Source organism: Semicossyphus pulcher, unplaced genomic scaffold (genome assembly GCF_022749685.1).
Source record: "Semicossyphus pulcher isolate SPU_LCO1_2020_fin unplaced genomic scaffold, fSemPul1.0.p SCAF_13, whole genome shotgun sequence".
Lineage (NCBI taxonomy): Eukaryota > Metazoa > Chordata > Actinopteri > Labriformes > Labridae > Semicossyphus > Semicossyphus pulcher.
Window position 1 is genome coordinate 26,120,752 of NW_027211637.1, and position 22,356 is coordinate 26,143,107.

At 40.6% G+C, this 22,356-nt stretch overlaps 2 protein-coding genes across 2 annotated transcripts; one reads left to right on the forward strand and one right to left on the reverse strand.

The window, feature by feature from the left end:
• Positions 1–861: 861 nt before the first annotated feature.
• Positions 862–3,452, forward strand: gtsf1 (gametocyte specific factor 1). Its single transcript, XM_069659653.1, has 6 exons — positions 862–946; positions 1,032–1,138; positions 1,884–2,010; positions 2,098–2,181; positions 3,229–3,286; positions 3,386–3,452. The coding sequence occupies exons 1-6, from the start codon at positions 862–864 to the stop codon at positions 3,450–3,452; spliced, it is 528 nt and encodes a 175-aa protein (XP_069515754.1).
• Positions 3,453–10,720: 7,268 nt separating this feature from the next.
• nr4a1 (nuclear receptor subfamily 4, group A, member 1) lies at positions 10,721–15,180 on the reverse strand. The gene is made up of 7 exons (XM_069660519.1): positions 15,093–15,180; positions 13,474–14,260; positions 13,237–13,366; positions 12,989–13,152; positions 12,695–12,897; positions 12,418–12,596; positions 10,721–11,827 (listed from the first exon to the last, which is right to left on the reverse strand). Exons 2-7 carry the CDS (start codon positions 14,248–14,250, stop codon positions 11,571–11,573), a joined length of 1,710 nt encoding a protein of 569 aa, XP_069516620.1. The 5' UTR covers positions 14,251–14,260; positions 15,093–15,180; the 3' UTR covers positions 10,721–11,570.
• Positions 15,181–22,356: the final 7,176 nt, after the last annotated feature.

Genomic DNA, 22,356 nt, shown 5'->3' on the forward strand with positions numbered 1-22,356 from the left:
TTCACATGGGCAAATAACACAGGACATTTTTTTCCCTTTTCACTCGGTGCTAAAGTTCTTGTTTTGTTGTTGTTTCAACCGGAAGTCATGTGATTTCACGCGAGCCTATAAAATCAAGCGTGGGGCGGGGCGTCGAAATTAGCCGAATTTCTCAATTCCTTCGCTGGTTAAAGCTGGGAGCGAACAACAAAGAAACGTGTACAAAGTTATTTTTCCAGGTAAACCTCACTTTTCACAGACTGTATTTAAAGCACTCTTAGAAAATGTCATAAAGTCAAGACTTGAGTATTTCAGATATTTAATTCCTGAGGTAATCCAAATTAAACGTGTTCATTAGCTAGCTAGGCGAGTTTTAGCTTGGCTGCGGGCCAACTTGGTAATTATAGCATGTCTGTCTTTTGCCACACGTAATTAGCTTGAAATTATACCAGAAATGTATAGAAAAAGTATTGTTTTCAGAGTTCAACCAAACCTGGGGACTTGCCGTGTTCTACTGTTCTACTAACTTTCAGATGCACGTCGCTCTAGACAAAAGCATCTGCCAAATGAAATTGTAACAATGTAAAAAGATATTAAGTGCGGCTTAATTGCAAAATTGGCATTATAATCAATATAAATCAACATAAGAAAACAAAGTTTCAGGTGATGTGTTGGCACCAGAGATGGAAAGAACCTAATGATTAATGATCTGGTTGGTTGCCATGCCTCTGCAGCATTTGAATGCAGCATTGAGTGCATCTAGCAACCCATCAGTATTTTTTTTGTTCCTGTTTTTGTCTGAAGTTTATTTTTGCCTTCAGGCTACATTTAAATAACATATCTTTGACCTTTCCAGCTGACCAGACAGTGTCTCAGCTAGAGATGGCGACCAACATCAGATTTGGAACCACCACTGATCCATGCAATATCTCTACATCTGAGAGAACACAGATTGCTGAGGACTTTGGTAATACTAACAAAATGTATATTTGTTCTGTTTTAAAATATGTTAATAGTGAGATTTATTAATGCATTTCTCTCTGACTTTTAAGATGAAAAGGGAAACTGCGACCCGGACAAACTTCTGCAGTGCCCTTTTGACAAGAACCACCTGATCCGGGCCTGCCGCTTCCCGTACCATCTCATAAAATGCAGGAAGGTGAGTCGAGCACTTCAGTGCCATTAACACTTGTTGGTTTGGGGGAAAACGTATTTGTTAACATTAATTAGACTGAAGGTGAAATTTTACTTTGACTACTTATTTTGTCTACATGATGACAGTAAAAAGAGGATAAATGACAGACGTCTTAGTGTAAGACAACACAATTAAAAAGCACAACAGAATTCAAATGATCAGGTGAATCAACACCTGTGTGTAACATTTTGAACAAAAACTGAACTGTAAAAACTTCATGTGAATTTCATGATTGTGCTGATTTAAGGATGCAATTATCCAATGCTGATGGCTGCAGTGATGAACCACCAAGCCCTCTACCTCTGTTAACGGCGCAGCCCAAAAAATGCACTTGCACTTGCGATGTAAAAAAAACCTAATATCCCCATCAAGAAAAGGGGGTATATGTTTCTGGCACCAACTGACAATGTTGGAACTTTAATTCTACTTGTTTATACCTGTTTGGGCCGGCACTTTAAAGATTGTCACTACAGTACATTTCATGTGGCCACACAGGCAGTTAAGGGATCAACATTCTTTGTTTTCTTTCTTGATGCCAGTCTCGGCTGTAAACTACTCCATATTTTTGCCTGCACCCTGAACGTTAGTCATGCCATGTTGTAGTTTGAGTCGGTGAGTAATGTGGAGGGTGCTGAGGATGCAAGACTACCCTCTGCTGAGTTTTCAGTCCGTTCCTTTCACGTCCTTAAATTATCCCTCACTGATGTAGAATCATCCGAAACTGGCCAGCGAGCTAAAAACCTGCCCTTTTAACGCTCGCCACCTGGTCCCCAAGCACGAGCTGACGTACCACACTGAAACCTGCGAGGACAGGATAACTGTGGACCCTGAAGACGGTAAGAACTTCATATTCTATCTCTTCGCTCAGAAAAAAATGGAAGCACTTGTTGTCGTTGCAGTGTTTAATTATGCTGTGTTTACAGGTGTAAGTGCAAATGGATATACTCAATGGCAGGTCCCTCTAAACAGTTCGGCGAACCCTAACATGACTGAAGATTGGGACCAAGGTATTAAGAACCATAACTTGACATTTTTATGCTTACATTTTTTTGTGTAGATAAAAAAACAAAACAAGATTTAACTTGTTAATTTGTGAACTCTAGAGGTAGTTAGAATATTTATCTAGTATTTCTGCTGAGCTAAACTAAATCTCCTGCTGCATATAAACCGCAGAGTGAAATTGATCTGCTCATGTAACTCTCAGTAAGAAAGATTCTTTTTCTCCCCTCCATTGTACTTTGACCCAGACTTTAAAGTAATAATCTCGAAGATTTTCATTTAAATAAATGTCTGTTAAGTCACTGTCTATCGCCGAATGAGGTAACACAGTAGTGATCGCCCCCTCATGAAAGCCTTTGCATTTGCGGTGTATATAGTATTACAGACTGGGTGTCTGTGGCGAATTTTGCAGAAAAAATCACAAGCAGCGCCCAGTTAGTGACGAGTTTTCCATCACCCAGCAGTGGTTGGTCTGACAGAGGGGAGGCGGAGCTAAGCGACTGTAGTCATCGATCTTTTCTGTTTGTTCAGCCACAGTAGATCACTGTTTACTACAGATGGATGACTACAAATACACCTTCAAAAATAAGTGAAAATCCAAAGAAAAATAAACAAATTTGACGCTCAGATGAAGGCAAACAATCCAAAAAGGAAAGCGACCGTCAGCGAGGAAAATCAAGAGTTACAGTGCGAACAGACTGCACTGCAGACGACCAATTTGTCTTCACTTGAGTCTCCCCGGCCTCGCTGGAGGCTAATTGAGGACTCTTTCCAACCAAACCAACACCCCACAAGGTTTATTTACTTAATCTATCACGGATTTCTTTAAATGCATGATTATAACATAATAAATTTATATTATGTGTATGTATCCACACCGTTAAACTGGAGCCAACTGTAGACATCACAAATTCAACACTGTCTTGATATCTGGGAAGTGTGCTCCCACAATTACCATTCATCACTATAGGTGCTGCCAAAGAGACGAAACTGAACTGACTGATACTTTAAACCTATTGTTTTTCTGTAAAGGTAACAGATGTTTTGTCTTGCAGAGGCGGATGATAATGCTGCTCCATTCGTGTGGGGTGTAAAAAGACCCTTTGATCAACAGTAAGTTGTCCACTGCTCTGCCTGGCTGCTTCAGCTCTTAAACTCTGCACAAATGAGTTCCACTTGTTCTCTAACTTTCTTTGTCTTGTTTCTCTGCAGGCCGGAGATGAGGCCCACCAACAATCTTAATCAGACTTCAAGAACACCCAGTGTCCTCCCTTGGTAGCAAACTTAGCCATAGATTGTGCTTGCTCAAAATAATGTGGGCATGTTGTTTGTATTTCTTTTAACCGTTTGTTCTTAAGCCTTTAAACTGAAGTTTTTAATTTGCACAGGTGTTTCTACATTTTCACTGATTGAACATGGGTTGCAGAGCTGTTTAGTTATCTGATGTAGCAAGTCCAAAAAGGAAAGCTTAATGCAAAGTAAAGTGGCAAATTCAAACTGGTGCCTCCTGTTTATTTTCTGTATTGTCTTGCATACACCCTCTCATGTTGCAGTAAAAAATGTCAATATTGTTTGATGGTTATATTTAAGGTGTTTATTGCAAATAAAGCTGTAATAATAAAAGTCACTTTTATTAAGATGAAATCTATTGAGCTTGCTTGACCAAAGTTTTATTTTGGAGTTTACAGAAAATGTTTTGTATTTTGACAAAGGCACACAGTGTAGTCTATACCAGTGGTTTTCAAAGTGGGGGCCGCCAGGGGGCACAAGGGGGGCCCCAGAAAATTGGAGGGAAGAAAAAATTTTTTTATTTTATTTTAATAACCATTTGTCCTGAACTGTACAACATGTAAACTGCCGTAATCTCAGATTCTCAAATTCAGCTGCAAATTTCAGCATGACGACGTCATAACGACATCATCTGCGTAGACCTGGCGGTTGTTATCAAGCTGCTCTGCTCCTCAAGCTGCTCTGCTCCTCAAGCTGCTCTGCTCCTCAAGCTAGCGTGTAGCTAGCTAGCGCAAAACAGGTTTATGACAACAAATAGACCAAAGGAGCATATTTTGTAGCATTGTCTGTGGGTTCCGGGGTCCCTGGCCAGAAGCTAATGCTGTTTGGGGGGCCTTGGCATGGAAAAGTTTGGGTACCCCTGGTCTATACGACGGGATGCTGCATGAACATGGTGTATATGCTGACAAAAACTATAAAGTTTGTGGGAGAGCTTAATTTAACTCGTATGACCTATTACTTTTTTTTTACACTGAAAGGAAGAGAAACTGATAAATGTCAAAACAGTCTGGTAATTACTGTGTGCGAGTGAAAAAAGGCTTGACCTCAGACAGTAACTATTGTGAATGTCATCGAGAGAAACATACAAAAACATCTCGAGATATAAATGTGGCAGTCAATAATAAAAAAATGTAAAAACACCTGATAAAGATGCTGCACAATACAAATATACACAAGCAAGTCCATCTTCAAGATACTTTTCCTAAGTGCACTGGTACTGCACGGCCACTGGGTGGCAGCACTTGTCAATTTCTTGCTTAAGCAGTCACACGACCCATGACATAATCTATCTCTGCATGATTCCCTGTACTTTCGTAACATAATTCCTTTGATTTGATCATCTTATTTAAATAGCATCTCTGGTTATTAAACATTTTAGTGAAGTCATTTTAATGTATAAAGTACTATTATTTGGCATCTGATATTAGTGTTTTAATGTTGAGGAAAAACCGGTTAAAGCTATAAGGGAGCTCAATCTTCCAGGAGAATGCCAACGTGTGGGCGGTCAGCCAGTGCACTCTGTCATATCTAAGTGGCATTATTGATTTCATGTGATGACTGTCTATTTTAGTTGTGGCTATTATTGGAAGTGTCCAGACAGGCTCTGTGCTGCCCTGTCACCATCTGTAAGGATGAGATATGACTCCTCAGAGCAGAGTACGTGCAGGACCCCCTGTCTATACAGGACCCCTCGTTTGTATCGAGGAACCGCAGCCTCCTCTTAAACGATCTGTATGTCTGTTCTTGCCGATAGAGAGCGTTTATTGAGCGACATGGAGAGGCTCAGGTTAGGTTTTAACTTTTGAACTCGTCAGTGAGTAGATTTAAGTGTCACATAATCCCCTTTAAATCACAAGACCATCCTGTTTATTGGTGCTCACAGAGAGCTCACCCCTCCTTGTCATTGTGTGTCGAACAAGAAGGGAACTGCCGCTGATAATGACTCAATCTGTGACAAGAAATCTGCACTTATACTGATTTATAAACAGCTCTTTAAAAGTTCTTCGTTCTCTAAATACTATTCATGTTTTACCTCTTAAATATCCATTCCAGAAGTTGATTTCCTGATCTAAAAATACCGATCACGGCATGGAAAAATGGTCAGAAATGAAGCTGTATTTAGCTGCTGGACTCTGGTGCTAATCAGTTTAGAGACATAAGGGAGGTGCTTTATGTTTTATAAGTGTCCAGTAGTAGAAGACCAGATCATTTACTTTGTACATTCAGTTAAAGGCAAGTTTATTTCCATTGAATAATGATTTACATAAGACATGGAAAGATTTTATGAGAAGATAAAAAAGAGACACGAGGCCAGATAAACATATTTAATATTTATTTACTCATATACCAAATGGTCTGTCTGCCTTTAAATGTTGTCGCTTTTTAAGGTGCAGTTCTTTTTTTAATCATCCCTCATCAGCCGATATGATGTCTTGTTATGAAACCTTTGAAAGTTTAATTAGTTAACAGAACATTATTTGATCCGGACATGTGTTAAGTATCAAGTTGCATTAAATTGAAACGCTCGAGTAAAGTTTAAGGACCTCAAAACTTCTTGCAATTGTCATGACCGAGCTCAGGAAGTCACAACAAAGAGGGAGACAACACCATGTTAAACTTTTAAATGATGCTTTATTTTAATCAGATTAATCTACAATATAAGATGTGGGAATCTGTAAAGTCAGTGGTGTGTGATGTGCATGAGTGGAGGATGTGTGTGCGGATAGGTGCTGTAAAATGCAAACACAGCAAAAGGTAAACTTAGATCCAGAGACACACCTAAAGACACTCCATGATGACACCACAGGGGCATCACACAACATACTAGTCATGTTAATTGAACGTCAGTCTCATTCAAAGTAACAGATCCAGATTGAGGATGCAGCTGTTGTTGTACTCTTATTCCCTAAACCGTCTAAACCAAACCACTTTCCACTTAAATAGTGTTGTTGTAGCTGTAATATGTAATTGATTAAAACCATTTTCCCCATTTATGGCAATAAATCGAATGCTACATTCATCTTGGCCCTCCTATCAACCAGCAATAAAAAATGAAACTGGATAGCCTCGGGACGTCCTGTGCCAGACTGAGTGCCCAGTACAGGCATGTGTGTAAGACTGTCAGTGTGTGAAGGACTGAAAGTCTACTGGAGCAAAAAAACTGCATATAGTCACCACAAGGCAAAACTTCCCCTTTTTACACAATAATGGCTTCTTTGAAGTGCATTTCTAAATATGGCAAATCCACATTATTTTTAAGTAAGGAATCCTGCACAGATCACTCCCGTTCTGATGGGTCACAGTCTTTAGATAAGGCAGGAATACAATGCTCGGGCCTTTACATGTGATTATTTAAGCCTTGCTAGCGCTAACCTTGGCCCCTTTGTCCACCACTGATATTTCTAAACAACTATAAGATAGTTTGCCATGAAATTTAATACAAGCGTTCATGGTTTCTAGAGGATGGATCATTGTGACTTTGATGAGTTTTCAGCTAGGGCCACCACAAGGCTAATATTTATGGTTGATGTCTCGAAGCTATAGGACACAAACTTTGCTTCAACCATTCTTCCTCCCTTAAAGATGAAGTTCTATACACTAGTTTACGACCAATTACTGACAGAACTGATTACTCTCCCATCAGCCTTAGCTGTACTTTATGTTTACAATTAGCAAATATTAGCATGCTAACATTCCAAACTAATAAGATAAACATGCTGAACGTGATACTTAAAATCAGCATTATTGTTAGCATTATTATTTTTAGCATGCTAGCAGTTAGTTAATAGCACTACTGCTAGCAGTTACGGAGCCCCTGAAGTCCCAAAAGGTGAAACATTTTATATTGTGCGCACAAGATAATAACTTTATTTTTTTCAACTTTTGGGACTTCATGAGCTCTGTAAAAAGCAGTATCAGTATCAGTTAATATGTTTTCACCATTGTTTGAAACATGGCAGAATAAATTTCTCCTCCCTGCAAAAAGGTCATCTACGGAGCCCCTAAAGTCCCAAAAGGTGAACATTTTTATCTTGTGCGCGCAAGATAATTATCTTGTGCGAACAAATTTCACCTTTTGGGACTTTAGGGGCTCCGTACACTGTTGAGTACTCTTTGTAAAATATATTTAAAAAATAAAATCTGAAATATATGTAGATATTTTTAATGTAAAATAACAAACAATTGCTAAGTCAGAGAGCTACAGATGAGTAATGGGATATTTGGTGTTCGGTTTTTATGTTTTTCCAAAACTTTTGACCCTTTTGCGCTAATTTAAAATAGCTTTTGAAATGTGATATATCAAACTAAAGATTTTGACCTAAACTTTGACCTATTTATGCATAATTCGTTAGGGTTTAAGTGAACTATTGACCCCTCACAATGCTGCCTTACTTCTAAACCTGAAATAATGTTTCTGTATGAATTCAGGTCCCTCGAAGAAAGTTGACACATTTTAAGATGTTGCTTCATTTGAACCCGTAGGAGAGGTTAAATCACACGATGTTCTCATCTCATCGAGGAATGACTCTTATGAAATAAATGACAGTCACACCGGCTGGGGGGGCAAACGAGTTTCAGACACACCTCCTGGGCTCATCATCTGCAAGAGAAGCCAAGGCCTCTCTGTCGATCTCAAATAAATGTGACATTCTCATATTCTCGCAGACATTAGAGCCCCTGCACATTGTGCCATGGACAGCTTGTGCTCTGGAGCTGCCCTCTGATCCTGTAACTCTGTCTGAAGCTTGTGATCCTCTATTATCACTGGCATTTGGTACTCGGAGACGAGCCTCTTCCAAGTTTGTCTCGCTTGCCCCAGTTTCCACTGAGACACGATGCCTCGATCGTAAAAGATCTGCCCTGCCCACTCTATCGTAATTCTGTATCATCACCCATATACAGTATGTCCTGTAACCAGAGTGAAGCCGACTTCATCCAACTACTCTTGTTGCATAAGTCCTACATGTGCAAGGTTATCGAGTCCTCCAAGTTTTGTATTAAGTTACATCACAACTCCAGATGCCAGACGCAGGAGAAGAGCCGGACTGATTCTGGATTTTAAGGCTGATATCGAGATTTGAGAGTGTGAAAATATACTGATCATAAATATTCAGGGAAAAAAATCCCCAATTTTTTTCTCTTTTTTGCATTAACACGAACAACATTTCTTAAATATTCATCGACCTGAACATTTCAGTTAGAAAATAAAGTTGTTATTGCTCTCTGGTTGATGGCGTCTGTGTTGGAAACACCATCCTCCAGACCAGACCTCAAATATTTCTTTAACACTTCTGTCCTACAATTATTTGATACTTAATAGCTGTCAAATATGCAGATGCGGAAATGTTAGATGGGGAAAAAGTGATTGGGATATTTCTGCTTCTCCCTCTATCACACTTTCTCGCCCCTCCTGTTGCAGCAGATTAACTATTAACTTGTTTATTTTTATTTTTTATTTACAGAAAGGACTGTGGATAGTGTCGGAAACAGGAAGAGAGAGTTTGGGATGGCAGGCAGCAAAGGTCGAGGGTGGGAGGTGCCAGGCTGCCGCATCGAGGACTGTTGCCTCTGTACATGGGCCGCCGATTTAACTGCTATTAAAGGAGCGATTCGCCCCTGGAAAAGCCGGTGTTCTCTGTAATCGATAGAAGCAATAATATTTGAAATTGGCACCATAGCTGTTGTAAAAACAGCTTGTGGTTTAGCCCATTCGAAATTCCTACAACACCCAGGTGCAATGCGCCCCTCCCTCTGAAAGGAAATCAAAACTCAAATCAAATCAAACCTGATGATTTTGAACGAGACATGACATCGGAGGCGGGCGTCCTAGATTGAGGAAGTGTAGTTTAGCAAGCTCCCTGCTGTCCGCCGGATGACGCGTTTTACGTAGTCTGGCGGAAGTTTTCCAGGGCCCATTGGAGAAGCGGATAGCGTCCTCCAAAGGCACAGAGCGATATTGCTTTTTTTTTCTCCCGTAATGGCATTAGCTCCCCCTGATAGCATGATAGGACTGAGGTTGAAAATCAGCGAACTGGCCCTTTAAGTATTTCTTTCACAAATGGCAATAAATACAGTTATGGTTGGCTCTTATAGCTCAGCTAGGCTAACAAAGGGATTGCGGGCAATGCAGAAAGCCTTATGAGTGTACGAAAGCGGGCCCGAAGGAAGACGATTATTTTCCTCTTTTGAGTCGTGGTGGCTTGGGTGGTGCAGGCTTTCCAGAAGCAGCAGTGAGTTTGGACATCTCTTCCATATGCTGGAGGTACTACTTGACGCTACCTGTATACCATGATACCATGAGGTAGTTATCATACCAACCCTGGTGCCAACATCTATGGAACGGATTGCCATGACGTTCACACCGTCATGTCCCCATCACAATGGCTTCTCGGAACCTTATTGGTGATGTGTCCTTTGATCTCATGTCACCATCAGGTCATTTACGCCTGCCTGTCTCTCACCTATATTTACTCCTCCTGCTTATTTTGCCTCTTTTGGTCCATTCTAGTGGACCACAGAGGTCTACGTGGCATTAACAGGTGTATCTGAGTAGTCTATATCATCTATTTATAGTATTTTATTGCCCTGCTGACACGTAACAGTTTTTCCACAACATTCACTTCAAGCAGTATGTTCTGACACATGCATGTGAGCATGTGGCACTATACAATGATGTAGTAGTCTGGGCCATTTGAGACCGGACTGGAAATTCCACTGGCTTCTAAAAAGAGACCAGCACATAACTGGGAGGGAGGTGAACAGGGTTATATGTATCAGCTGTATGTTCGGATGTTTGGCCAGAAGAAGGAGGGACACTTGACTCAGGCTTACAGGCTGCTGGCACAGCAGGTTACTCAGCACCGCCGTACAATGGGAGAATAAACTGAAGACTCAATCACATCATTTAAAGAAATATTGTTCATTTAGTTTTGACTGCTTTTTAAATTTGCTGCCCAAGCAGAAGTAGGGACACATCTTTCAAAATAAGTCAAACTCAACCACAGGTAACAATTTTACTACCTTTATCAAAGGGGTTACATTTGTGGTGCTGTTTATTCAGCTGTCTGTTTGACAGACTTGAGGCCAATTTTCATGAAACTTCGGATGAAGTTGAAGCAAAGGCTACGGCTAATTATCAAGCAGATCCAGACTCAGCTCACAAACTAGGCCTTAGTGAAGTCTTCGCTCTCCTTGTGCCCTTCTAGTTCAGTATATATCTCTACATAACCTGAGTTAAGGTAACAAACAGTTGTAATATGCAGTTTTCACTTTTATTTCATGTTTAGCTGCAGTAAAGTAGAACTTCTTAGTATGTAAAAATAACAGGTCCAAAAAGAAAATTACATTTTCCCTGGATTGCAGAATACAGTTCATGTGGCAAAACACCAAAAACAATTCACATACAAGACCAGTGTATAAGACTGTACTGGCTGATACACAGTATTTTAGCTGCTCGATGTCTGTTCATGATACATGAATGATAGTTCTGAATAATTCTGTAGGTTTGACCTACTTTGTTATCACCAAATACATAAAGTAGCAATCAATATATTGCAAAATGATTCTTTCAGTGCTGAAAATAATAGAAATAATTTGCTTGAACAGGTCGAAGCACCTGAAGTTTACACCGAACTCTTACACAAAAGTATAATGCTTTGTTGGACATTTTTGTGTGCAATTTTACAGCCATCCAAACCACAACAAAACATTGCTCATTACATTTTCATTACATTCATAACAACGATGGCACAGATATTATTTTCCTTTTCAACCTGTAGCTGTATGGAAAGTGCATCCTCCTTCCTTCTTCAGAAGTGTTTGCATTCATGTCACCTTGTTTTATGTAAACACTCATCTTTTGGTCCATGAGCTGGACGGTCTTATTCCATCTGCAGAGTACACAATATCCTGGGAACACAAACTAGGATGAGAACTTTGTGATGAATCCGCACACGTTGCTTTTTACAAGTTTTTCCACTCATTCCATTTCCCTGTTCCGCTGAGCTCCTTGCACTTAATTCTACCTGAGGAATGAGTGCTCAGTCTGTTGTCTTTGGCTTTTACGTGAACTCCACGTTTTACATCACAGTTTATATCGCAAACACACTCAAAACGGAAGAGTATCCATGAAGATTTTTTCCACAATAGGGGGTGGAGGAACGAGATCTTCTAATTTCAGGTAAAAGATGCGCTGGAGGCCTTGAGTGCAAAGAGTCCTGAGCTCGGGCAGCTTCCCAAGAAGTCTGGACAAATAATTTGGCCGCACTGAGTCGGAGCCGCAGCCAGAGACGTGATCTTTAAGGCAGGTGATGAGCTGGTTCTGCAAGTCCTCCACACGTCCTGGCTCCTTTAGACCGTGTCTGTCTGCAGGATAAAATAATCAGAGTGAGCACTAAGCTTCAATATTTCCACATTATGTAACACACATTCATAAAGGAGACTTCAAACTTTAAAACCCTGCAGCAACAAATCCTTTTAACAGGATTCCTCATGTTTTTAATCCAGTTATTTTTCCTTTGCACGTTTGATTTGAATCTGCTTTAAGGAGCTCTGGTTTGTGTTTGAAAAGTCTTTACACAAACGTCTGTGAGGGTTCTCAGTCCTCCAGGTCATGGTCATTCTAAGCTCGCTGTACTGTTATCTGTAATGAAAATGTTGCTAGGATGGAGAAATCCCTGGGTCTTAAATGTAAATATATCCCCTCGCCATGCATTGTGGCTAAGTTTAGTGTGCTGTGATAGATAGCATCTTCTCAGTGCTATACATAAGGTCGTGCTACATTTTGTCATACACTTGTGCTGTCAATCCTGTGTTATGTAACAGCCCGACATTGTCTGCACCAGTGAAACCTGATTCCATGTGCAAGCTGTTGTCCTTCATGAAGTAACTGATTCTGATTTAAATTGTGGGGAAAAGATTGTTTAATAGTGTTAAAGGCTGATTCAGGCTCTTACCAGTGATTATGACGAGGGCTGTGAGACAGGAGAAGGAGGAAACATCCAGCTTCATGCGATGGAGGCTTTGAGAAAACTCCAAGATGGAGTCGATCCAGTCTCCAAAGCCTCGCACACACTGCGTCTTGTGGAGCACGGCTCCATTGCAGAAGATGAGCTTCTCTGTTTCAGGGTTGGAACTTCAAAAGGAAAAACAACAGGATTATTACATGAAACTTTTGGGATAAACATGATGAAATTCATGTTTACTGATCAAAAGGATTTTTTAGGAACTCACCGATATGCAAGGCGCAGGATGAAGAGTTCTACGAAAGCAGACTCGAGCAGCAGCTCCTGATCTTCTGCGCAGAACTCAGAGAACCCCGGGATGCTCCTCGCCCACTTCCTAATGACCTCCATGGAGGCTGTGAGCAAGTCGTAAAACTGTTTGATGTCACTAGCATCCTCCTTCTGGTTCGGTCTGACTTCTGTCTCTTCGTACTGAAATTGAAGACAGCAGAAAAGTTGAAGTTAATGATCAAATATTCCCAAAGAATTGCAAACAGGATGGTTTTGTTTTTTGTGTTTTTACCTTGGAGTAATCCACTTTCCCAACGCCGGGGTTTGAGTCGATGTGGGCCCTCACAAGTGAAGCGATCATGCTCACAGGAGACACAGTGGTCGTCACATCCTGGACGACTTTCGGCTTTGACGGCAGGCGGCCTCTTCGTCCTTTCAGGCTGTCTGTTCTCACAACTGAAACATGGTGACACCAGCTGTTACTTTCAGTTCATGTTTACCATCCTGGTGCTACCTTCACTCATGTTGGTTTGAACTCACCTTCCCTCACCATGCCTACAGTGAGACACTTCTGGAAACGGCAGAACTGGCATCGATTCCGCCTCCTCTTGTCCACAGGACAGTCCTTGTTGGCGAGGCAGACATACTTGGAATTCTTTTGTACTGTGCGCTGTGAGATAAAAAGAACAATTACTCTCATAGAAAACATTCTGTTCAATCACATATTTTCTTTTAACTTTGTCTAGAGACAGATCAAACATGCGCATGTCTTATTACCTTGAAAAACCCTTTGCATCCCTCACAGGTGCGGACCCCGTAGTGCTGACAGGATGCGTTGTCCCCACACACAGCACAGCAGCCCTCATTCCCACCTGGACTTTTTAACTTGGGTGATAGGCTTCCGTCACCCAGGTGGTCGGTGCCTTCAAGTCTTCGTGCTTGCTCCATCACCAAGGTGGGGAAGGTCAGTGCAGATGAGTGAGGGTGGGTCAAAGTGAAAGGATCCTGTGGTTGACCCAAATGAGACATATCCTCCACAGACGAGGACCCAAAAGTGAAGAAAGATGGCGCATGTGGAGCTGAGGTCTCTTCCGTCGCCCAGTATCCTGGGCTGGGAGAGTACGGCCCGAAGGCTGAGTCCCAGGTGGACGTGTGCTGACCCTGGAACCCAGGGGTTGGGGGGGAGGAGGCGGATGCGGGGCTGCCAAAGTAATCCGACCCAACAGGAGATCCGGCCTCGTCAGGGTAACTCAGAGTGAACGCTCCAGGGTAGCAACCAAAAACTTGGAGGTCGTCCAACTTGAAGGGGTTCTCCTGGCTTAAAGATGGAGTGACGTGGGCAGGAGCCGCAGTGAACTGGCAAGAGTACGCGTCAAAGTCGCCCGCATGAGAGTCCACCAGGGAGCTGATGCTTGGCAGGGGCGGAGCGGGGAAGTGGTCCCGTGGGCTGCTCATATCGACAGCCAGCTTGGAGATAAAGTCCGTGCTTTGATGCTCTAAACTGCCGAGGTTGTTCTCATAGGGCTGAGATCCGTGTGGATGGATGCAAGTCATGGCTGCAAGACTGGAAAAGACGTAATCGAAATGGTTAGCACTAAGAAAGCAGAGTTTTAGGTTTTTTACATTTCCATAACCTTCAAGCTATGGTTAACTGGCCATGCTAAGGGGCAGAAATGAGTGGTTTGCCCCTTGTTTTCACCATTTTAATTTTTTGCAGGGTTCACACTATTCATGCGCTAAATACATTATAGCAGCCCAGGTTTGCTGTGTGGTAACTCAAGCTTCAAGATCAGGTCTTTTTAATGTCAGTTGACTAACATTTATATCCAACTTTAAACTATAAACCAATTATACCAATATTCACACAGACTTTGAAGGCTTCCCTGGGGGTGTGGTGCCCAGTTTTTAACGAAGCCTCACCTCAGGCAATTTAAACTGCATAGAAATAAATAAGCATCCTTGATTTTATGAGAAACCTAGACAGACTGTATGACTACAGATTTAAATCATCTTCTCATATGCCATATACAGTACACTGTGTGTAGTATGTAGTTAATATGATCAGCTGCACACGCCTGGAGGGTACAGTAAGTAGGGTTCACTTTCAGACAGGGGAACAGTGCCAACATGCACTATATATGAGGCACATGTTACACATGCAAAATGCAGGGGATATCTCTCAGATGCACTTTAACTTTAAACATGTTATGATAAAACTTAACCTTAAATTGCTAAAGATGTAATTGAGAAACAAAAAGAAACACATTTTTGCAAACTTGAAACGCTTTCTGCTCAGTAAATCAAATATTTGAAGTATTTAAAGTTATACATGATTGTAAATGGCTATATTAAAATAAAGGAATTTCCGCATATTAAAAACCGTAAATATTTCTTACCTGTTCGCTCTCCTCTTCAGGTGTTTTGAACTGCCTGTACTCCACGAACAACCATTCACTCTCTACGCTGCCCAGCTGAGCAGCAGTCCCTCCGTTCACGGCTCTACAAGACATTTATACTATGGGCTCTATTCTACCCATTACGTCAGGAAAAGGTTTCCATACAAGGCTGGTCGGTGGGCGGGGAGATTTCCATCTTCCAGCCAATCACGAGGCGCGTTCGAGAGAATAGACATTTGATGACGCACTACGGGATTCCGTTGACGTGCGCACAGTAAAGAACCGCAGCATTGTCCTCCCTTCACACACACACGCAGACACACAGCTAAATTAAGCCCGATAAAACTGAATATATCTTTTTATTTAAGCAAGAACAGGCTGACACACTGCCAGCATGCACAGTCACTATTAAATTACACAACGCAACACAAGCGTTTCTTTGTTTTAGTGCTGTACGTTTTGCTGATCGCATGGAAAAATCTGATATAAACAGGAAGTCAACGTGGATTAGACGTTTGTTTTCTATTAATAGCATATTTATTCAAGGAATCCTGTCGTGTTATGGTTAAAGCATATTTTTATCTCAACTTATCTGACAAAAATACCTGTGGCTACTTCCAGGTTAAATGAGTGAACTGGTTTGGTCTAATGTAATAAAAAATGTCTTTCCTAATTTGGACCAAAAACACAATGTAATATGAAATAAGGCCATCTGTTATGTTGGTCCTGCCTTAAAGCGGATCAATTAGTCAGATCCTAGTTGATCTTTTTTATCTTAATTTTTTGCGTCTCTTTTGCATATTACTACGTCTATTACTACACTACATTTCACGGCAAATAAGTGACCATGATATATTCAAGCACAGTAAACACACATTGCAGGGGGAGATAATGAGGATAATAGGGGTTACTTGTCAAGCCACATTGTAATAATGTTAGATCATTTAAAGCACATAATTCAATTTGAAGGGTAGTATTTAGTTTTGTTAAAGTATTGCACAATTGTATGGTGTTCCTATTAAGGAGTCTACCTCCTAAATTCCTATGTAAGGTCTTTAAAGAAACTGTATAGTACATTTTGACTGCCATCACTCAGCAGCCTATTTTTTTTTGCAGGTTTTCTCCAGGATCCCACACCAGCATTGTACTTTTCACCAGTTTGTTTTTCAAATTTTTTTAAACACAAAGACGCTCCCTTACGATGTGTTCACTGCCCCAGAATGTCATTCATAACAGCGTGGAAAAAGGGCTTTTCTCAGTGTGGTGCAACAGAGGAAGCAGGCCACACACACGCACACAAACACACACGTACACACAAAGCTGAAACAATACAATAAAAAAAATTTGTGTTACCATCTCAGCTGTTTGTCAGTGAGAGCCGACTGTTATTCTGTTGTTCTTGCTTCCTGTTCAAGGTCATTCCCTGAAGAGGAGAAAGAGTTCCCCCTCATGTTTCTCATTTCCAGACAAAATTCTCGGACAGGACACATTTTTGGCTCATGAACCAGGAGTTGCAGCCTGTGGTGGAAACTAATGACGCTCCCATTGAATTTTTTTTTTCCTGTGAATGACTAGCTATCTGTGATGTCATGCCAACACTGCCTGGGCCTCTCTGCAACACAGAAACTGATGTCACTGGTTATCTGATCAACATGATCAAAAACAGGGCCTATTTTGTGACATCAATAAGATCCTGGGTGCAGATTCATATGAAACAAACCAACTTTTGAGTATTTGTTGGAAGGAAAAAGTTGTTGCCAGTTGTATAGTTTGGACACTATACTGCCATGTGCATTAAATGTGGACATTATGTGCAGCAACTGTCCTAACGCACATGCACCCATGTTCTTGTTATGTATTATCACATGTGCGTTGCCAGAGCTCCACCCAGCACCTGTTGCTCCTCCAGAGGGCTATTTTTGAGCTGAGAAGATGTTTGTCATTGTGGAGAAATCCTCCCGTTCTTCAGTCCAAACTTGTCATGCGCTGAGATTTCACCGGCTTAACATCTCTGGAGAACCGTGGGGGGAATCCGTGAGGGATATCAGCATCAAAATGACGCTGATAACAGTGTTTTAATCAGATAGTCCTACTTAGGCTCCAACTGCCGGAAGGAAGATACAGCTGTTGAAGTCAGTTGTCTATTAGATCCCTGTTAGTTTGCATGTACATGCAAATTCACCAGTCACATGCTGGCCAGTTTCCTCCTTTCCGCTCAGGGTAGGAAGCTTAAATGCTTTAACAATGTTGTACTACTGTTTTCATCAATCTGGAGGGACATTAGGCCATACAAGATAAGCTGCTAGTCACCAATAGTCAACAGCCAACATTAGCATTCCTAGCTAACATTACGTTTCATAGGCAGTTAATACGTAGCAAACATTACGTAAGCTAGGAACTTACGCCTTTCTTATTGTATCATTTAACACTACCAAACGGTAATATCATCTTTCAGCCACGTCCTGGCTAGGAGTAATGTAAGCTAGTAAGTGTCTGAATGCTAATGTTAGCTGTTGTCTGGCCATAGCTAACAGGTTATCAAGTGTGTTGTTTTGAAATGTGGCCAGATTTCCCACCTGATTTTCACTGTTTATTGTATTTCAGTTGCCGATGAACCTAAGATTAGTACAATGATATTAATTTGTCAAATACCCTAAAGTTCTAAACTTCCCACCCTGAGCGTGACATCAGAGGAAAATGGCCACCATGTCAGTAGTGTCAGTGAGGCAGAGATTGCGCCAAAGCCTATGTTTTGCTTTTCATCTTTTTGCAAAAGAACATTCAACTGCTTACAGAAAATTAATGGATTTCAGCCCTGTGTTTAAGACTTTACAACCTCATTTATTCATCAGGAAGATAACAGAGGTTAAGGTTGTGTGAGATATTTGTAGTGCAATAAAAATAATCAAGCAGGTTGTCAGCCTAATAGACCTATAAGTCTGCTTTCTTTTGTCACATGTGTCTCCACCATTACACAATACTGACATACATTATGTGAGCATGATGGGAGTTCAGACAGCAACACCTGCCTCTTCACTCCATCTACTTGCGGTCTGTTTTAGCAGATGCAGATAAATTCGGCCTGACACAGCTCATATTCTGCACCCAAAATATCGTCTTCTCCCCGCTGTTAGAACATCAGGGACCCAGTACAAGGTGATCAGGTTCAGACATGCCCCTTTGTGCCCACTGACTCTTCCTGTAAAGCAGTCTCACTGATGGTTTTATGGGGTGTGCAGAGAGTGGATTGTTTGGACCCTCGCAACATGATATGAAGTCATGTGTGTGTACGTGTTTGAACCAGTATATGTTGTATTTATACGAGCATTTGATCTTATATTTACTGTTTGCAGAGTTGTTCTTTTGCACTGAGCGTCCTGAATTATAGAAACACCTGTATGTGACGCAATGCAGTGCAACACCTTTAAAAAAATGCAACTTTACTTAAAAAGTTCAGCTTTAGTGAACCCCACTTGACTTAGTTCAGTGGTGTGATTTGAAGCTGGGTTGTGTGCTGGTGTCAGATTGGATAACATCAGGGTTGTTCAGTATTCACCATGTTCATGATTGTTGTTTACTGTGTAGCATTTAGCTATGACTTTAGTTTGGCAGGTAGTTGTTCATTAACTAATATGTTGAACAAATCTGACCTGATGATGAAGCTAGATGGAGTTAAGAGATCGCCATAGTAATTTAAAATGATCCACAAGTGGAAATAAATGTGCCTCACAGCTAGAAGGCCGCTGGTTCAAACCCCGGTTCGGACAAAGTTGGCCTTTCTGTGTGGAGTTTGCATGTTCTCCCCATGCATGCGTGGGTTCTCTCTGGGGTCTCCAGATTCCTCCCACAGTCCAAAGACATGCTCTTTAGGTTCATTGGTGGCTCTAAATTGCCAATAGGTGAGTGTGAGCATGAAAGGTTGTCTGTCTCTGTGTGTCAGCCTTTCGCCCAATGACAGCTGGTCAGTTCCCCATGAGCGTCCAATTGGTTTTTTTTTTCTTTGTATTTTCACTTATTTTTGAAGTTGTATCTGTAGTCATCGATCTTTTCTTTGTTTGTTCAGCCATGGTTGATTACTGTTTACTCGCAACACTTGTAGAGACCGGAAAAGTAGCCGCTTAGCTCAGCCTACCCTCTCTGGCAGACCAACCACTGCTGGCTGATGGAAAACGCGTCACTAACTCGGCGCCACTTGTGATTTTTTCTGTGAAAGTCGCCACAGACACCCAGTCTGTAATACTGCAGATGCAAAGGCTTTCATCATTGTGTAACCTAATTTGGCGATAACAGGCATTTATTTAAATGAAAATCTTTATTATCCCTTTTCCCCCATGTCGTGGTGAAGCTAGATTATAAGTGAAGTTGGATTCTGTAGGAATCGTCCATTTTTTCCGGGGGTTGTATTTTCCCAATGGAAACAATTAATTATTAATTAATTATTTCGGCAAACCATCATAAGATAAAGATATATTTGGACATATTCTAAATAAATTCCATCCGTATGTATCGTCACATTTTCAAATATACATTTGTATTGATAGACACTACATCATAAAGCTAAAATCACTGGTTCATTTCAGGAAACAGAAATGTAAGAAGTAGCTATGAGAGATTCTGCAATAAAATCTGGGAATTATCTGTATCCCTATTTTAGTACCACAATATGACATATGTTGCAAAAAAAACAGAATTCACTGACCATGAAATCGACATATTTGGAGAAGCTGCTGTGTCCATGACGAAAGCATGACTGGTCCTCTCTGCGTGACTCTTCCTCTTTTTTTTTTTTTTTTATTATCAAACACGTGAGACGCTTTCTATCGCCCGCACATTCCTCTTCCAGGTTTAGGTCACCGCTGTCCTTATCAGGTTCCACTTTCCAGTCTCAAATGACAAGAGGATTGAACATCATCGCACATCAGAGACGTGTCATATTTTACATACAGAACACGTATAGTATGACCCCCTTCTGCACTCCTCCTCTATGAAGCTGTCCTTTTTGTTTGACTCATTATTGATGTAATAACAGAGTCACCATCTTTTAATAGGTTGTGACAGCAGGTTACACGATCATGTGCTGCGTAACAATTTATTGTCAGACACTTGAGTACAGAAAAAAGTGACACTTCACCTCTCTTGACACATCCGAGTTCTCAACTTTTGCTGATGTTTTCAGCAGGCAGAGGACGAACTGTTCAGGCTCCATCTGGTGGTTAAACATGTGCATGATTATCAAGTTTATCTCTTAGTTTGTGTTTTGCCTTGACCTCTGGTGGAAAGTGTGCATTTACTCGAGGACTGTACTTAAGTAGAACTTAAATTATCCTGCTTAATGTCAGGATTAAGTCTTCATTTAAAAATTAAACTCATAAACTACAGTAATATGACAAACTGATTGTTACACGTCAGTGTTTGTACAGATAAACATAGGCTATATTTAATTTGTTAGCTGTATAACATTGTTTTGTCTCTTTGTGCTAAAAAGCTAGGCTAACGGCCGCTTGCTGCTAGCTTAATATTTTGCTAGTTTAACTACTTTATTTTTTCAGCATTCCTTTATGGATGAAAAGATTGGATTTGCTCAATCAATGAGTGAATGGCTGTTTTTCTGCGTGAACGATTTACGTGGTTCTTACAAAACAGCAATGCAACCAAACGGTATATAAAGCAGTTGTATATTTGTTGTTGATTTTGCTGTATTTTAAAGGCCCATCTAAAAACGGCCATTGCAAATTAGCTTAGGCTATAATGCTGTAGTTTGTGGCATCAGTTTACATGCTTCATATTTGTCCCTATATAAATAAACATCAAATAAATATATAGAGTTTGAAGAAAACTTCTGCTACACTTATTTGTGAAGTATCGTTTAATTTGACCTCCTTGACCTTCACACAGAAGCATCTGAGAAAATTAGAGAGAAACTCTTATTCAGGTGGAACTGCAAACATCTAACAGACGTCTAAAACACGACAAGAGGCCAAAATTACACACTGCTTTTTTTTTCATGAGAGGTCATGAACAAAACAAAATGTGGGAATCAGATCTTTAATCTGAAACAAGACTTCTGTTTATATTTATTGTTATGTTTTTAGCAGCCAGTAATTCCTGCTCTGGCTCTGGAAACAGACTGAGCAGTTACTGCTGACATAGCTTGATGGTTGAAACTCATTTGATGTCTTTGATCGTTATTTGCGTTGAGCCTGAGAGCCTGGACTCAGCTCTGCCCCGACAAGCAGTTGCTGAAATATTTGATTCGCTCTGAGGCATAACACCTGATATCAAATATGATATAATCTGTCATAAATCAACCAATCACCGGGTATAGCATGTAACTTTGGACTCCACTTTTAGCAGCTGCTATAGTTTGACTGCATGCTCATTAACCAGCTCAGCTAGCTTCTCTTTTAGGAGGGAATAAAATTCACCTCATGAATCTAAAAGTAATTTACAACTGAGTCACTGGTGTCAATGCTTCTGACTATACATCTTGTCTGAAGGTTTGCTGCTTTAAGCTGTTAAAACCTGAGAAAAGAAAAAGGAAAGTTCTGGCCAGTATAAGGGAAACACAGTCCTGTTTGGTATTGAAAAATAGCCTTCGTAGCACATCATTAAGAATATGCCACCATGTGACAAATAAAATCACCCTTTAAGATTTTTCAAATCGGAAAACGTATTTAGAAATGTGTTTAAAAGAAAAGAAAACGGTTTGTCTCCTCTGAAATCCAAGTATTCTTTCAGTGTCAGCCCTGTTTACAGAAAACAATGTTTGTGAACTGATCCACCACTAGAGGGCAGCACCCTGACGTGACTGAGGAACTTCATCCCTGTCAATTTTATATTTACTGCACCTACAGGTCAGTCCTGCTTCAGCTGTCTGTTTTTAGAGGGAAAATGGTCAATCATTGTTGTTTGGTTTGACTAGATAATCAACAGCTCCAGAACATCAGCAATGAAATGAATGAAATAACAACATCCAAATTAGAAAAAGAATAGCAACTGTAAAATAACCAAACATATAGCAAATCAAATTACAAAAGATTAAAAAATACACAAAACTATATGTGCAGTATAGAGAATAAAATTATACATATATATGTTAATTGCTGCTTAAAGAACAAAATAGTAAATTAGATATACTGTAAGAAGACTGAGGCCACAGTGCACAGATATAATGTTGCTCTATTTATTCAACAGCTAAGTTTCCAATAAATGAGAGCCAGTAATCTTATGTTACAGCCCTTATGTTGACTTATTATTATGTGGA

Bases quoted from the DNA above. Each gene is read 5' to 3' on its own strand.
- nr4a1 (XM_069660519.1), bottom strand. From the start codon at position 14,250: ATGACTTGCATCCATCCACACGGATCTCAGCCCTATGAGAACAACCTC. The intron at 13,153-13,236 runs GTGAGTTCAAAC...ACCATGTTTCAG, and splicing joins TGTAGGCATGGTGAGGGAAG to TTGTGAGAACAGACAGCCTG. The intron at 11,828-12,417 runs GTAAGAGCCTGA...TTTATCCTGCAG, and splicing joins AGCCCTCGTCATAATCACTG to ACAGACACGGTCTAAAGGAG.
- gtsf1 (XM_069659653.1), top strand. From the start codon at position 862: ATGGCGACCAACATCAGATTTGGAACCACCACTGATCCATGCAATATC. The intron at 2,011-2,097 runs GTAAGAACTTCA...CTGTGTTTACAG, and splicing joins AACTGTGGACCCTGAAGACG to GTGTAAGTGCAAATGGATAT. The intron at 3,287-3,385 runs GTAAGTTGTCCA...GTTTCTCTGCAG, and splicing joins AAAAGACCCTTTGATCAACA to GCCGGAGATGAGGCCCACCA.